The sequence below is a fragment of the Heterodontus francisci genome, chromosome 26 (assembly GCF_036365525.1).
Source record: "Heterodontus francisci isolate sHetFra1 chromosome 26, sHetFra1.hap1, whole genome shotgun sequence".
NCBI lineage: Eukaryota > Metazoa > Chordata > Chondrichthyes > Heterodontiformes > Heterodontidae > Heterodontus > Heterodontus francisci.
Window position 1 is genome coordinate 71,533,402 of NC_090396.1, and position 16,510 is coordinate 71,549,911.

At 40.5% G+C, this 16,510-nt stretch overlaps 1 protein-coding gene across 3 annotated transcripts in view; it reads right to left on the reverse strand.

Annotated features, from left to right (window-relative positions):
* The window catches only part of suz12b (SUZ12 polycomb repressive complex 2 subunit b), a 95,909-nt gene extending 79,787 nt beyond the window's left edge, over positions 1–16,122 (reverse strand). The window contains exons 1-3 of one of the 3 annotated variants that reach the window (XM_068058552.1): positions 15,872–16,122; positions 14,932–14,978; positions 14,555–14,619 (exon numbers count right to left, since the gene is read on the reverse strand). In XM_068058552.1, the coding sequence (XP_067914653.1) occupies positions 14,555–14,619; positions 14,932–14,978; positions 15,872–15,971 (212 nt within the window). In that variant the 5' untranslated portion in view covers positions 15,972–16,122. Of the gene's footprint in view, positions 1–14,554; positions 14,620–14,931; positions 15,041–15,871 lie in introns of all 3 variants that reach the window. The other 2 variants (XM_068058554.1, XM_068058555.1) reach the window with 2 other exon arrangements.
* Positions 16,123–16,510: the final 388 nt, after the last annotated feature.

Here is a 16,510-nt window from a genome sequence, read left to right on the forward strand (position 1 = left end):
AATTGAAGCATTCAGAAGGGAATTAGACTGTTAAATGAAAAAGAAGAATGTGCAGGGTTACGGGGTAAAGGCAGGGGGGTGGCCTACATTCTAGGGTTCTAAAAAGAGATAGCTGCAGAGATAGTCGATGCTGGCTATGATTTTCCAAAATTTCCTAGATTCTGCAACGGTGCCAGCAAATTCTAAGTTAGCAAAAGTAATGCCACTATTCAAGAAAGGAGGGAGTAAGAAAAGTGATCAACAGGCCAGTTAGCCTGGCATCAGTCGTCAGGAAAGTACTGGAATCTATTAAGGAAGTATTAACAATGCACTTAGAAAAGCGCAGTATGATTAGAACAAGTCAACATGATTTTACAAAAGGGAAATCCTGAACAATTTTATATGAGTATTTTGAGGATGAAACTAGTAGAGTACATAAGGAGAACCAGTAGATGTAGTATACTTTGATTTCCAAAAGACATTTAATTAGGTGCCACACAAAAGGTTAATACACAAGAAAAGAACTCATGGAGTTGGGGGTGATATATTAGCATGGATAACGGATTGGTTAACAGACAGGAAGCAGAGAGTAGGGAGAAATGGGGCACTTTCAGGCTGTGACTAGTGGAGCACCACAAGGATCAGTGCTGGTGCGTCAGCTATTTACAATCTTTATTAATAAATTAGACAAAGAGACAGAGAATAACGTATCTAAGTTTGCTAATATTGAAAGGTAGGTGGAAATGCAAGCTGTGGGGGGTTCACAAAGAGGTTGTGAAGAGATATAGACAGGTTAAGTGAGTGGGCAACCAGGTGGCAGATAAAGTGTAATGTGGGGAAGTGTGAGATAATTCACTTTTGTCTAAAGAATAGAAAAGTGGAATATTTTTTTTTAAAAAGGTATGAAACTTGTAAATGTTGATGTTCAGAGGCTTGGGTGTACCTGGACAAGGAGCAGAGAAAGTTAGCATGCAGGTACAGCCAGCAATTAAGAAAGCAAATGGCATGCTGTCCTTTATTGTAAGGAGATTGGAGTACAAGAGTAAGGAAGTCTTGCTACAATTGTATGGGGCTTTGGTGAGATCACACCTGGAATACTGTGCAATTTTGGTCCCAATTTTTAAGGAAGGATATACTTACATTGGAGGCAGTACAGTGAAGGTTCACTAGATTGTTCTCTGGGATTAGAGGGTTGTCCTATGAGAGACTGAGGAAATTGGGCCTATACTTTCTGGAGTTAAGAAGAATAAAGGGGCTCGACAGGGTAGATACTGAGCACAATTTTAAAATTTGTGGGTGGTACAGGCTGGGGAATCTAGAACAAGGGCCAGCTTCAAGATAAGATTACTTTATTAAATTAGCCAGGGCACAGAGGCCAAAGAACACTCTGCCCCTTTTCTGGTCTATTTTGTATAAACATGTCCGGCATTCCCTTGCATGACAAAAGAACCAGTGGTGACATGCCAGGCAACAAGACTACGCAGTGAGATGTTATGATCTGGAATGCACTGTCTGAAAGGGCGGTGGAAGCAGATTCAATAGTCACTTCCAAAAGGAATTGGATATATACTTGAAGGGGAATAATTAGCAGGCCTTTAAATTTAAAAAGCCAAAGAGCTGACAGAGGCACGATGGATCAAATGGTCATCGCCTTTGGTGCATCATTCCATAATTCCATTTATGACAGGCTTAGATAAGATAGATGAGGAAAAACTGTTCCATTAACCAATGATACAAGAACTAGGGGACACAGATTGAAGGTTTTGGGTAAAACACGCAGGGGGAATATGAAGAAGCACTTTTTTTATGCAGCAGGTGGTCATGATCTGGAACTCGCTGCTCACAAAGGTGGTGGAAGCGGAGACAAACCAATGACTTCAAAAGGAAATTGGATGGCCACTTGAAGGAAACAGACTTGCAGGGCTATGTGGGACACTGTAGAGAGTTGACATGGACTTGATGGGCTGAATGGCTTCCTGCTGCGCCGTAAATAAATGATTAATCTAAAACTCAATGCAGCTCTTCCCTCTTAAAACTTTTTTTCAATACAATAAGATTAATTTCTTTTTGACAAGACTTTTATAGCAGCAGGTGGGGGCAGAGCAAGGAAAAGAGGTCAGTTCCGTTTTTGTGCTCATAGTCAAATTGCAAATGAAAATAGAGCTGAGGTAATTGAATACGTTTTGCCTCTATGGTTAACTATTATGTCGTGCCTTTCACATAATCACAAGACATTTTACAGGAGATGGGAGGGAATTAAAGCCAATGACCTAAAATTAATCGAACAGGTAGGTTTTGAGAAAGCTTTGAAGATGGGGAGAAGGGATAACAAAGGGAGAGGGGTATGCAAGATAAATTCAGAGTTCTGAAGATTCTACTCCTAATAATGGAGAGCAGGAGGGAATCTCCAATGTCAACAAAGCAGAGAATGTTTGCTGGATTACAGGACCAGGGAACCAGTCAGATGTAACAAAGTCTGGGTGAAACCAAAAAAACAAGGATTTTGAAATAAATGTACTGGGGGAAGGAGAAGTCAATACAATTCTGAATGAATAGAATGAAAGGAATTAAGCACATGATATGACTGGCACACTCTTGGGCAGACGTAGGTTATCCCTTTCCCTATTACTGGACGTACAGCCAACAAAATCGGAACTCAGTGATGCCATTGATTCTCTAGCCAGCGGAAAAGCCCCTGGGAAGGATGGCATTACCCCTGAAATCATCAAGAGTGCCAAGCCTGCTATACTTCCAGCACTGCACGAACTGCTTTGCCTGTGCTGGGACGAGGGAGCAGTGCCACAGGACATGCGCGATGCCAATATCATCACCCTCTGTAAGAACAAGGGTGACCGCGGTGACTGCAACAACTACCGTGGAATCTCCCTACTCAGCATAGCGGGGAAAGTCTTCACGCGTGTCACTTTAAACAGGCTCCAGAAGCTGGCTGAGCGTGTCTATCCTGAGGCAGTGTGGCTTTCGAGTCAGAGAGATCCACCATTAACATGCTGTTCTCCCTTCGTCAGATACAGGAGAAATGCCGCAAACAGCAGATGCCCGTCTACGTTGCTTTCATTGATCTCACCACAGCCTTTGACCTAGTCAGCAGACGTGGTTCTCTTCAGACTACCAGAAAAGATCGGATGTCCACCAAAGCTACTAAGTATCATCACTTCATTCCATGACAATATGAAAGGCACAATCCAGCATAGCGGCGCCTCATCAGACCCCTTTCCAATCCTGAGTGGCGTGAAACAGGGCTGTGTTCTCGCATCTACACTGTTTGGGATCTTCTTCTCCCTGCTGCTCTCACATGCGTTCAAGTCTTCAGAAGAAGGAATTTTCCTCCACACAAGATCAGGTGCCAGGTTGTTCAACCTTGCCCGTCGAAGAGCGAAGACCAAAGTACGGAAAGTCCTCATCAGGGAACTCCTCTTTGCTGACGATGCTGCATTAACATCCCACGCTGAAGAGTGTCTGCAGAGATTCATCGACAAGTTTGCGGCTGCCTGTAATGAATTTGGCCTAACCATCAGCCTCAAGAAAATGATCATGGGACAGGACGTCAGAAATGCCCCATCCATCAATATCGGCGACCACACTCTGGAAGTGATTCAAGGGTTCACCTACCTAGGCTCAACTATCACCAGTAACCTGTCGCTCAAGGCAGAATTAAACAAGCGCATGGGAAAGGCTTCCTCTGCTATGTCCAGACTGGCCAAGAGAGCGTGAGAAAATGACACACTGACACAGAACACAAAAGTCCAAGTGTATCAAGCCTGTGTCCTCAGTACCTTGCTCTACAGCAGCGAGGCATGGACAACGTATGTCAGCCACGAGCGACGTCTCAATTCATTCAATCTTCGCTGCCTCCGGAGAATCCTTGGCATCAGGTGGCAGGACCGTATCTCCAACACAGAAGTCCTCGAGGCGGCCAACATCCCCAGCATATACACCCTACTAAGCCAGCGATGCCTGAGATTGCTTGGCCATGTGAGCCGCATGGAAGGCGGCAGGATCCCCAAGGACACATTGTACAGTGAGCTCGTCACTGGTACCAGACCCACCGGCCGTCCATGTCTCCGCTTTAAAGACGTCTGCAAACGCGACATTAAGTCCTGTGACATTGATCACAAGTCGTGGAAGTCAGTTGCCAGCGATCGCCAGAGCCGGCGGGCAACCATAAAGGCAGGGCTAAAGCGTGGCGAGTCGAAGAGACTTAGCAGTTGGCAGGAAAAAAAGACAGAAGCGCAAGGAGAGAACCAACTGTGTAACAGCCCCGACAACCAATTTTATCTGCAGCACCTGTGGAAGAGTCTGTCACTCTAGAATTGGCCTTTATGGCCACTCCAGGCGCTGCTTCACAAACCACTGACCACCTCCAGGCGCTTACCTATTGTCTCTCGAGACGAGGAGGCCAAAAGAAAGGAAAAGAAATTACTCCCAATAGATTCACTCAAAGAGCAACTGCTATTTTACCATCATCATGACTCAAGAAATGATCGAGAACTTTTCTCAATGACCAATTGTGTATCATTCAAATCCAAATATAAAGTGACAGCTGTAACCCACCACCAGCAACTACTCAGCAAGATTTACATCATTTCTTTCACTTCACCCAGCAGGACCAAAATTACTATATTGTTCATTCCTATTTTCTTCATAATATATCAACACCCAATCTAATGACAAACCATTTCAAGTTAAAAGCAAACATTACCTGTAACTGAACACATCGGAGCTTTCTGCACCCACTAGTGGTGCATTTTATTAATTTAATTTACTTCAGCAGTCCTGACCAGTGAGTTAAAACCATTACACTTGTCATCTTTCACAACACTTCTGCAATTTTACCTCCTGCTTTGTTATGAGTACTATTTTAAATTATTCCAAAAAAAGCTGGCTCTAGTTTTGCAACTTCAAGATGTCCCAAAGAGTTTTACAGCCATTTTTAAAACTGTTCCAGATTATGAAGTAGGATTTAGCAGTGCAAATGGTGTCTGCTAGTTTAAGACACATACCTCCCAGAATCAGAATTAAAACATCACCAGTATAAATGCCACCAAAATCCCATTTACAGGTACTCATGTAGGTGCAGCCTCCCAAGACTTCACAAGGAATGAAAACCAACATTATACCCCATGTGCTGTACAGAATTACCTTAATGACAATAGCACTGGAGACAACCGTTATCAAGGCAGTGTCATTATGCTACTGATGTCCAAGGTACCAAGAATCGCCCTTAGGGAGCTGGGGAGGGGTTCTTGAACAAAAATCAAATCAGCACCATTATATTCCAGAAAACCAGGTGGTTAAGGGTAGAACTGGAGCCAATCTTTACAAACTTTTATAAGCATTTAGAGATACACATTACAAATATACATCACCTCACCCAACAACCAAAAAGTTTTGGTCTGTTCCTTTACATTGGGGCACATGAATCCCAGTTAATGCCCATCACCTGCTTACAATTATATACAAATAACAATGACTATGACACAATGCCTGCGGAATTCATTTCAGCAACTTTGTATTTCTATTTCAACATTGACCAAACTTCAAAAGTGCTTCATTGGCTGCAAAAAGCTTTGATACGTTCCGAAATAGTGAAAGACAATATATATTTAATTGCACATAATCAAGATTGCCCTACAGCATAAACACGACAGATTCAGCAGGTAGAGAACTACGCAAACACTTCAGTGTAAACAGTTCTACTATATAATTGGGGTACCAGAATCTCAAGTGTCAACTCACTGCATGAATACATTTCCACAGGTACTGCTTGCACTCTGGTAACTTGCTCAAGTAGACATTCTTCATGCGTGAACTTTAACAGACTATCAGTATATGTATCATAGCCAAGCTAAACCCTATACTCACCATATATCTACGCATATTGTAGAGGTCGTGGATAGTACCCACAGAGGCAGGGATCTGTTAACTCAAAGACCAGGGATTGAAAGTGTGACAAGCCTGATCAGTAGAACTCAATTGCTCACTGGTAAACCTGTTGAGCCAGTGAAACAGGGAAAAATGTTGAAATGTATTTATCCTTCCTTCCCTACTTGCACCAGTTCCAAATTCTAACAAAATTGTATGGAAAATTAGGTTTGATATTTAAGGGATGTCATTTCTTTGTAAAAACTTAAAAACTAAAGAATCAAGCCTACCCAAAGAACTGCAAGTTACATTTATGAACCCACCATTACCCATTCAAAAGTAGTTCTCCAAAAGAGGTTACTGCACAAATTACAAGTGAATTTGTCACCATGCATGAATAATGAACACTCAAATCACTGCACCCTCAAATTCACATCAACCCTTATGTGGCAAGACTAATTATATCAACACAATTTTGTGAGGTGCCAAAATCAAGAAAGGGAACTTTTGTTTTACAGATTAAGTTGAAATAAATTTAGCATTAAGCATCCATTTAAACCCAGTTTACAATAGATCATAAGAGCTTCACAGCAACATTTAATTTCACCAAGTGGTATTTAGCCATAGCTCTTCAGGTAAAGTTTCACATTGTGGAGGAAGAAGTCCCTCAAATTATTTTCTTTTTTAAAAAAAACTATTAACTTTCAGAACCAGCAATACATGGAAGTTAAGAAAATCAGTTGCAATATTTCAGGATGACGACACTCTTGAAATCACCAGACTAGAGACAAGGTGGATATGTTTGACATTAGACAGTGGAAAGTGACCAATGGATGACAATCCAACTGGACAATTAACTCCCACAGAGAACAAGTGGTTCACTTATTCAGATACATGTTTTATAAGGGTGGGAAGGAAAATTCATGGGGAACTCAAATGCAGTATCCAATTGATAGTGTTTAACTGCAACAGCATCCAATGAAAGTGAAATTTTTTTAACCTGCAAATTACGATCAGTAATTTTGCCCAGTATTGATTCAAAACTTTTGGAAAGGCACGCACTTAATGGTAATTTGAATGAAAACTAATTTTAATAGGGCAATATTGATAGAGGCCACAGCCAGTACATGGAACATATAACAGTAACTTAAAGCAGTTTTGCTTTACGCTGGGACTAAAAGATCAGGGGCCAAAACGAAAGACAGAGCAAGATTTCTTAGCGGGAACAGATACTGCTTGCGAGGATACTGCCAATTCAGAAACAGCGACAAGTTTACACGCTTCTCCAATAGAATTCACAACACGTCCGGCTTAAAGAGAATCCATCATAAACCAGGAAGTAATGGACGAGTTATTTCCATAATAATATTTATACTTCAAAAAGATGACCAATATGTAGTAGTCTCACTGATTGTAATCCACAATCTTTTCCATTAACTTCAGCATCTCTTCGTCACCATGATACACAATGCACAGAGCACACAAACAAATGTACTTTGTCTGTATTAGTCTAGTAAAAACAGAATATGCAAAGATTGTTTTTATACCTACAGATATGACAAAACTAAACTATTTCTGTAATTCAATTTAGGCGCTGCCGTTATGTTTCCTGATAAATGAAAATAGCAGCTGTGCTGAATAAAGCCACTGTTCAGCTCATTAACAAGCAATTTCTGATTTCAAATTTAAAACTGATGAAGCCAAACAATGTTACCATTTTCAAATAAGTGGAGTTTACAGAAGATGTTTAATATGTTGTAACAAGTGCACTTTTTAACACTTGCATGAATTTAAGGAACAAACCCAGTGGCAACCAACCTCGTTTAGCAAGATCAATGTACCTCCTAGAAAACATCAAAGTAAGATTGCAATTAAAAAACCACTCCTTAAAGATTTAGCATTTATTTTACAGGTGTGGGAAAATTATACTCTGAAAGAACAGTGATGGAAAAACTGCTAAATTGAAGCTGAACATTTGTATAATAAGCCCAAGAAAAAGAAACCCACATCAGTGTTGGAGAGATGCTGGATGCCTGAACAAGAAGGTTCTACAGTTTTGCCTGAAAAAAAACACATCTGTAACCAGAGTTTTCAGCAAAAAGAATTCCTTGAGGATAACAGGTGAAAATACTTATTTCCTGTTTTGCATTATTGGGCCATTCTTACTGAAGTAACCATCTGTACTTAATTTTTCCAGTCATATTTGGACATGACGACATGGGTCAAAATCAAAATGCCAAGAGCCCTTGCAGCCAGTCCAATTATGAAGGTTTCTTCTGATTCTGCATTTCAAAATTTGACATCAGACTTTATGAAATATATGCGTGGAATAGCATTTTTGTGTGTTATTATGGAAGCGGTAAAATTTGCTCAATTTATTCTTACACAAATGTAAGATACAAAACCTTCTCATCTGCTGACCATGTGTCTAGACTACAGGTTCAGAGGGCTCTGAACACAGGATTTTCACTCAAATCCATCAATTAATACAAAAACAACAAAAGGGATGGGAATTAGATTTTAGGAGGTATGTTCAGGAAACTGAAAGCAATGTCTTACTCTCACATTTCATCAGTCTTGGGTGTTTCTTACTCGGTTTCCACTTTTACGTCAGCTCTTTGAAGAGCTTAAATTTAATATTCTACCAACTCACAAGCATGCTTACGAGGGCCAGTCAAACTGCAGCCCATCTGCTTATTCTGGTTAAAAATCCTGGTGGTACTGTTTAAAAAAAAAGTAACACTGTGTCCTCTTCCATCAACCAATATCAAAAATAGATCAACTTGTCATTCATCACTTAATTGCACGCGACATGCCATGCACAAAATGGCTGGTACATCTGCCCAAGTTGGAAGAGTTTCTTTAGAAATGCAACAAAATGCAAGTTGCCTCTTTATATGGGGACGGGTAGGAACACATCAAGTTACAGTATAACACTATTAGCACAAGATTAAGGCTCTAAAAGACTAAAATTTGAAAAAACACTGAATGCTTTAACTGCAAGCAGGCACAGAATCATAGAAAGTTTAAGGCACAAAAAGAGGCCACTTGGCTCATCGTGCCTGTGCTAACCGAAAAACAAGCCACCCATTTTAATCCCACCTTCCAACATTTGGTCCATAGCCCTGCAGAATATGGCACTCGAGGTACATATCCAGACTCCTTCTGAATGAGTTGAAGGTTTCTGCCTCTACTACTCTTTCAGGCAGTGAGTTCCAGACCCCCACCACCCTCTGCGTGAAAAAGTTTTTCCTCATCTCCCCTTTAATTTTTCTACCAATCACTTTAAATCTATGCCCCATCGTCACTGACCTCTCTGCTAACTTGAATAGACCAGTCATCTCCACTCTATCCAGGCCCCTCAAAATGTTGAACATTTCAATCAGATCTCCCCTCAGCCTTCTCTGTTCCGAAGAGAACCCCAGCCTGTCCAATCTTTCCTCATAGCTGCATTTTGAGAGTCCTGGCAACATCCTCATAAATCTCCTCTGTACCCTCTCTACTGCAATTACATCCTTAATTACATCCTTTCTGTAATCAGGTGACCAGAATTGCACACAGTACTCAAGTTGTGGCCTAACCAATGAGTTATACAGTTCCAGCATAACCTCCCTGCTCTTGTTTTCTATACATCGGCTAATAAAGGAAAGGATTCCATAGGCCTTCTTAACCACCTTATCGACCTGTCCTGCTACCTTCAGGGATCTGTGGACATTCACTCCAATGTCCCTCACTTCCTCTACACTTCTCAGTATTTTCCCATTAATCGTGTACTCCTTTGCCTTGTTTGACCTCCCCAAATGCATCCCCTCACACTTCTCCAGGTTGAATTCCATTTGCCACTTTTCTGCCCATCTGACCAGACCATCAATATCTTCCCGCAGCCTACAGCTATCCTCCTCGCTATCTACCACACGGCCAATCTTTGTGTGCTCTGCAAATTTCTTGATCATGTCCTTTACATTTACGTCCAAACCGTTAATATCTACCACAAAAAGCAGGGGAGCCAGTACTGAGAACTGCGGAACGCCAATGGAAACAGCCCTCGAGTCACTAAAACACCCGTCAACAATTATCCTTTGTTTCCTTCTATTGACCCAATTTTGTATCCATCTTGCTGCATTTCCTTGGATCTCATGGGATTTCTATTTTTTTTTTTAAACCAGTCTGCCATGTGGGACCTTGTCAAAAGCCGTGCTAAAATCCATGTAGACCACATCAACTGCACTACCCTCATCTATCTTCCTTGTTACTTCTTTAAAAAATTTAATCAAGCTGGTCAAACAAGATCTTCCCTTGACAAATCCATGCCGACTATCCTTGATTAATCTGTGCCTAAGTGACAGTTTATTCTGTGTCTCAGAATAGATTCCAATAATTTGCCCACTACTGAGGTTAGACTGACTGGCCTTTAATTAACAGTCCCTCACGCCCTTTTTAAACAGAGGTACGACCTTAGCCGTCCCCCAAACCTCCGGCACCACACCTGTATCCAGTGAGGACTGGAAAATGGTCAGACCTTTTGCTATTTCCTCTCTCGTTTCTTTGAACAGCCTAGGGTATATTTCATCTCGCCCTGGTGATTTATCAGCTTTCAAGGATACTAATCCCATTAATACTTCCTCTCTCCCTATGTTTATCACATTCATATTAAGCTTCTTCAGTAAAGATAACATGCACATATTCTCAATCACAAAAGGCATGCTCAGTTACATTCACAGATCACTGGCGTGGAGACAAATCAATACCTATTCAAATAGCAAATCTTGCAAAAAGTTTGTAACAACCAACAGGGCAGCTACATTCCAACAGGTTACCTATTTGAGATACAAACAAATTTAGAAGCCGAAAATCATTTCATAGGAGAATCCGAAAAGAAACAAATTGATCTTTTTCTAACTTTAAAAGCCACTTAGACTCTTAAGCTTCAAATAATGTTTGTTGATCTCAAACAAAACAGAAGTGCATCTTAAAATTTTGTGATTTCCTCATCTTTCTAAATGCTAATTAGTCTGATGTCCCAGGTTGTAACCATAGCGATATAAAACAAAAAAAAAGCCAACACCATGATTCAATCTTAAATCTAAAAAAGGAAATGTTTTAATATATAAACTACTTAATACATCACGATGAATTAGAATGAGACAATATCAGAAGTGTGCAGTTGTCAACATTTTAAAGAAAAAGGAAACTTTTGCGCTCTATTACTGACGTCGTACATTTCCAATATTTTCTGATTTTAGCTTAAATGTCCATAGTTTGTATTTTTACATTATGTCTCGTCATAGTACAGTTCCCAACTACATTTGAAGGATCAGAACTCAATTCAAATGTTAATCTAAGCATTAACTAGTAAATTATTCTGGTACACCATCCACACTTCAAAAAGCTACTCCTATTAAGAGATTTAGGTTCTTCTCCGAATTTATAAGCTCCAAAGAACAAGTAACAAGTCTTGTATCTTTCAGTTTGAATTAAAAGGAACAACCTGTCTGCTGCTCAGGATGGATGTTAAGGTTCCTGTGATACTATTCTGAGATATAGGTACCTTTCTCAATGTCCTAGCAAACATTCCTCTCTCACTCAACACTACCGAAAACAAATTAACTGGTTGTTTACCTAATTTTGTTGAGAAGTTAAAATTGAAAAGATGCTATGCAACAGTATGTGCATCCCTTAAGAAATATTTAGGTGGTAGACCGGGAAGGGACGAGGGGCCGTGATTTGAAAAGCAGCATCACATTAACCCTCAGACACCAGAACACAACATAATTTCCCCGTGAAGAATGGATACTGCAAGGCTATCAATTGAGCAGTTTCAGGCAGCATCCCTAAAACGGTGTTGTTCATGGCTCCTTGAAACTTTAATATCAAGCTATAGGTCAACTTCACTACCTGTTTCCCCTTCCATTTTTTTTTTTTACTGAAAGCAGCAACTCTTACTGTGTATAGCTGCACACCTTTAGGAATCCTCTGGTGCTCATGCAATAAGTGACTTGTCAGTAATGTATCTAGACACCAAGGCATTTGACCAAATAGCGCGTACAAATTTGCCATGTTCAGAAGCATCTCTGCAAAACACTCTTTAAATATCCAAATGGGACAAGAAACTACACCATCAGATGCATTTATTGTTGTAACTATTTAGCTTCAACTAAAATTAAATTTTAAGCAGCAAATCTGCTCACTCCTGTCATGCCTCCTCCCATTCTCCTTGTAATTCAGTCAACACAATTTGCATTTATACAAATAGATGGAGTTATGGTGGCAATTATACGAGTGCCACACAAAGGAGAGGTAACAGTTAAAGCTCAAGCAAATTGTTTTAAAACAGATTCAGTAAAAAAACTGAACTGCATGTTAAGCAAAAGGTTAATTTAGATGTTAATATAGCACATACACAAATGGATGTTAACTGTATAACGGTTATGTAGGCAGATTAAGGGATTAGATTTACACGACTCAACCTCAGCAGAAATAAAAACATCTATTGCAGCTCTTGTGTATCAAGTTAAAAATATTTCTCTCCTTTTAAAGGCAAGTACACAAACTACAAAAACCTTCCCTATTGCCAGTATAGGAAAAGTAGAAAATCAACACAAACACTCCAGCACAATTTCATTCCTTGCACTTTTCAAAATTAAGTTTGCCCAAGAAACATTGGATATAGAATATTTGGCTGGGTGCAGTGAAACAGATAAGGAAATGGCTGAAAGTTGGTCAATAACAAGTTTAATAATCTACAAAAATTGAAGTACTATGACAAACAAAATCTTAAATTTCTAATCTGTATGTTTTTCACAAGCATCTATTCCTAGTTTGTTGAATTAATCAGATTATTTAAATGGAGAGAGACTACAGAATGCCGAGCTACAGAGGGATCTGGGTGTCCTTGTGCATAATTCAAAGTTAGCATGCAGGTACAACAATTACAAAGGCAAATGGAATGTTGGCCTCTATTGCAAGGGGATGGAGTATAAAAGTAGGGAAGCCTTGCTACAACTGTACAGAGCATTGGTGAGACCACACCTAGAATACTGCGTACAATTTTGGTCTTATTTGAGGAATATACTTGCATTGGAGGCAGTTCAGAGAAGATTCACTAGGTTGATAAAGGTGCTATTTATTTTTTAAAAACACAGACTAAACTCACTGGAGAGCACTAAAGCTGATCTTACACATGACTGAATAAATAGTGAGCGAAAGATCAGCATCATGTACACCTCCAATGTGGGATTTTCTAATTCATGTTTACTCTCTACTTACAATGAACAATTAAATCATTACGTTATAGATGCTGTACACAAGACATAACGGATGGGAACAATTACCATGTAGCTTTTCCTTAGAAAGAGAAATTCCTGCTCCTGACATCCATGTATTTTACACACAAGACCTTTTCAAAAAAGCTTCCAATACACCTTTACTTGTATGGAAGCCCAGCCAGAATTTACAGAATTACTGCCTGATGCAAACGACATTAAATATTGTGCAGCCAATTAACTAGATAACCCAACCCAATGTATTACTTAAAATATTATTTCATGACCTCCCACGCTTCATTATCTTCAATAAACATACAACTATTATATAACTGTACCAAAAATAGTATTCAATTGCTGAATGTTGAAGACTCTTGGATAATGCGCATCAATTCCTACAAAGAATAAATTATACTTAACGTGAGTTAAGGAAATGCTTTGGTCACAAAAGATGAAAATCTTAAGTTCTGCACACAGTGAATACTTAAATGTATGGAGTCACTCAATAACATTATAAGGGCTTTTTAAAAAATTCAACACATTTCTCAAACAGCCACAAACGAATCTGATGTTTCCATTCTTCATTATGACTAAGTCAGTCCTTATTCAGTTACACTAGGAGTGATCCTGAATAATACCAATGCTCACACACCATGAAATCAGTGAAAAGTTAGAGCTGAAGAACAGATAACTGGTTTACTGCCGTTATAGAAGGGATTGTTCATCTTGACATTTCGTTTACAACAAATTACTGTTTGAAAGAGCTGGTCCAGACTCGGGCTGAATGATCTTCCTTCTGCGTTGAACTATTCAATGATTCTATGACTAGAATATCTCAAATCTTGGGACCAATATGAATTTAACTTTGCACTCAGATACTTGAAGAGTTCATTCAAGTTGGACAGTTAGAATTTCTACAATTAGCAGATACCCAGAAATCAATTTTACTACTGCCTATATTTTACAAATCAACACTAAGCAAAAATATTTCAAACACTAAACCCAAGACAACTTAGACAAGTCTCTGAACTGAAATGCAATTGTCCAAAAGCATGAGTTTAATCAGGTAAGCACTTTGCTCTCATGTTCAATTCTTTTCTACAGGAGGACAGGCAATGTAGCAGAAGATTAGAATTTAATCATGGCTTCAGTTAAACATCAAAACAGGATAGACTCGCTTGCACATTTGAGTAGAGACTGGGGGGGGGGGGGGGGGTCAGATTCACTTTACATTACAGGCAGCTCCTTTCCCTGACATTTCTAACTAGAAGAGCTAAACAAAAAATGTCAAAGTCACTTGCGAATTCGTGGCAATTCGCTACGAGCCAACAAAAACAAACTCAACGAAACAAACGGTTTTACCAAGAAATCTATTTTTGCCATTCCTTTTGTTCAGCTCGAGTAATAACATCGGAAAGCTTTCAAATTACCTTTTGGCATTTGTTCTCGATAACCGGTGTGACATGTAAGTAAGAGTTCTGTGCAAAAAGATGGGCTGGAAAACAGAACAGACTCGTCAGAATACTGCCATCACCTTCGTTTCGTGATGATCGGGAAGGAATAATTTTGCATAAACAGCGATTTTAAAAAATAAAATCAAAAATACCACAATAACAAAGTACAAAAAAAGCTAACTGCACAGCACTTCGGGTTAAAAAATAAAAACGAACATATATTAACGGCGACCGTTTGCGATTAAAACGACGAGAATGTACATCAAGTTTATTTTAGTAAAACGCCCTCTCCCAACACACCATCTCCGGAAAATGATTCTTTATCCAATACATTCATTTTATATGAAACTTACCGCTATGAGGTTTCTGGTTCGGAGAAATCTGTAAATTTGCGTTGGCTCTGGGAAAACGAAAGGGAACGAATCTGTGTCACAATTTCAACCAGCAACTTTTCCCCTTATCCTGCAAACATTCAGACAACACGCCGAGGGGCTTATTTTTAAAACTTGCGGGTTGTGTTCCCACAAATAAAATTAAATATTCAATCGTGTATTTTTTCTTTAGACAAACGTTCATTTTTAAACTAATGTAAATCAGAATAAAGTGGAATTTTATGGGGAGGGGGGGGTTAATTTTATAAACTAACGAGCTAGCTAAATGTTAGTTGCCCCCAGCTTCCCAAATGCTGAAACTTTTGCAGGTTTTCGTGGGAAAAGATGTTTTAAAATATGTACTTTAAGACAGAAAAGCGTGTAAAAATAATTACCCCTAGAACCTCACAGACGCGCACACCTTTTGTACTTAATTCTACACAATAATAATGGTTTAAGGCGCCGGATTTCTGGACAAACCCGCTTCCCCCCCCCCCCACCCCTCTCCTCAGCGAGAAGCCGCTGCCGTTGCTACGTTAAAGCCTGGGCGGCCCAGCCGGGGTGGGGGGGTGAATCAGCGGCACTGCTCCCGGACCTCCGGCAAAATTACCTCCGATTAATTCCCCTCCTCCCGGCCCTCCAGGTAGGGAGAGTGGGGTTTAGGGCCAAAGAACATCTGAATATTTTTCTGGCAATGCGGCCTAGTCTAGAGATGAATCCTCGGTATCTACCGCCACACTGAGCCGGCTCTCGGTGAATCGACTGACAGGAGGAGAAGGATGAACAAACCCCGATTACACTGGAAAGCCGGGGGGGGGGGGGGGGAAGGGGGACGGACTTCCAACGGAAAAAATATTAAACGCGAAATTAGTTTCCTAAATTTAAAAAAAAAACGGTTTGATGTTTTTTTTTTAAAACTTACTCTCAAAGGCCTGCAAGAAAAGCTCGTGGTCTGCCTGGATCTGGTCAATCTTGGGCTTCTTCACGGCGTTTTTGCCCCCTCCGTGCTTGTGAGGAGCCATAATTAACTCGGCGGCTCGAAGAGAGGGAGGGAAGGAGGGGGAAAATTCCCTCAGAGGGACGGCCGGCAGATTGAAGGAGGGGGAAAATTTTCAAGTAATGATCATATACCGCCGGCCTCAACCTAACCTCGGCGGCTTCCCCCCCCCCTCTCCCCCGTCCGGAAGTCCCACCCCCATTCCCCCCTCCCATTGGCTAGCTCCCCGCAGGCCCCGAGCGCTTGCTTGCCGGCCATTGGTCGGAAGGTGACGCCACTCAGGCTGGGCTTCCGTTAGCAGGTTTGGTTGAAGCGGCGCGAGGGTTTTTTTTTGCCGCTCGCTCTCCTTGAACCGTTTTCGCGGGAAAGGTGCGCGGTGCATGATGGGTGCGAAGGGGGCTGGGTCAAAGCAGCCAAGTGTGCCAAGTCTGTGTCACCATTAGCATGAATTCCAACTCACTCAACTACTCTCTGAATGGTTTACACTTCAAAAAAAAAAGATTTGAACCATTAATATCTGAAAATAAACCCCCAAAAAGGTAACAATCTCTGGATTACTACCTG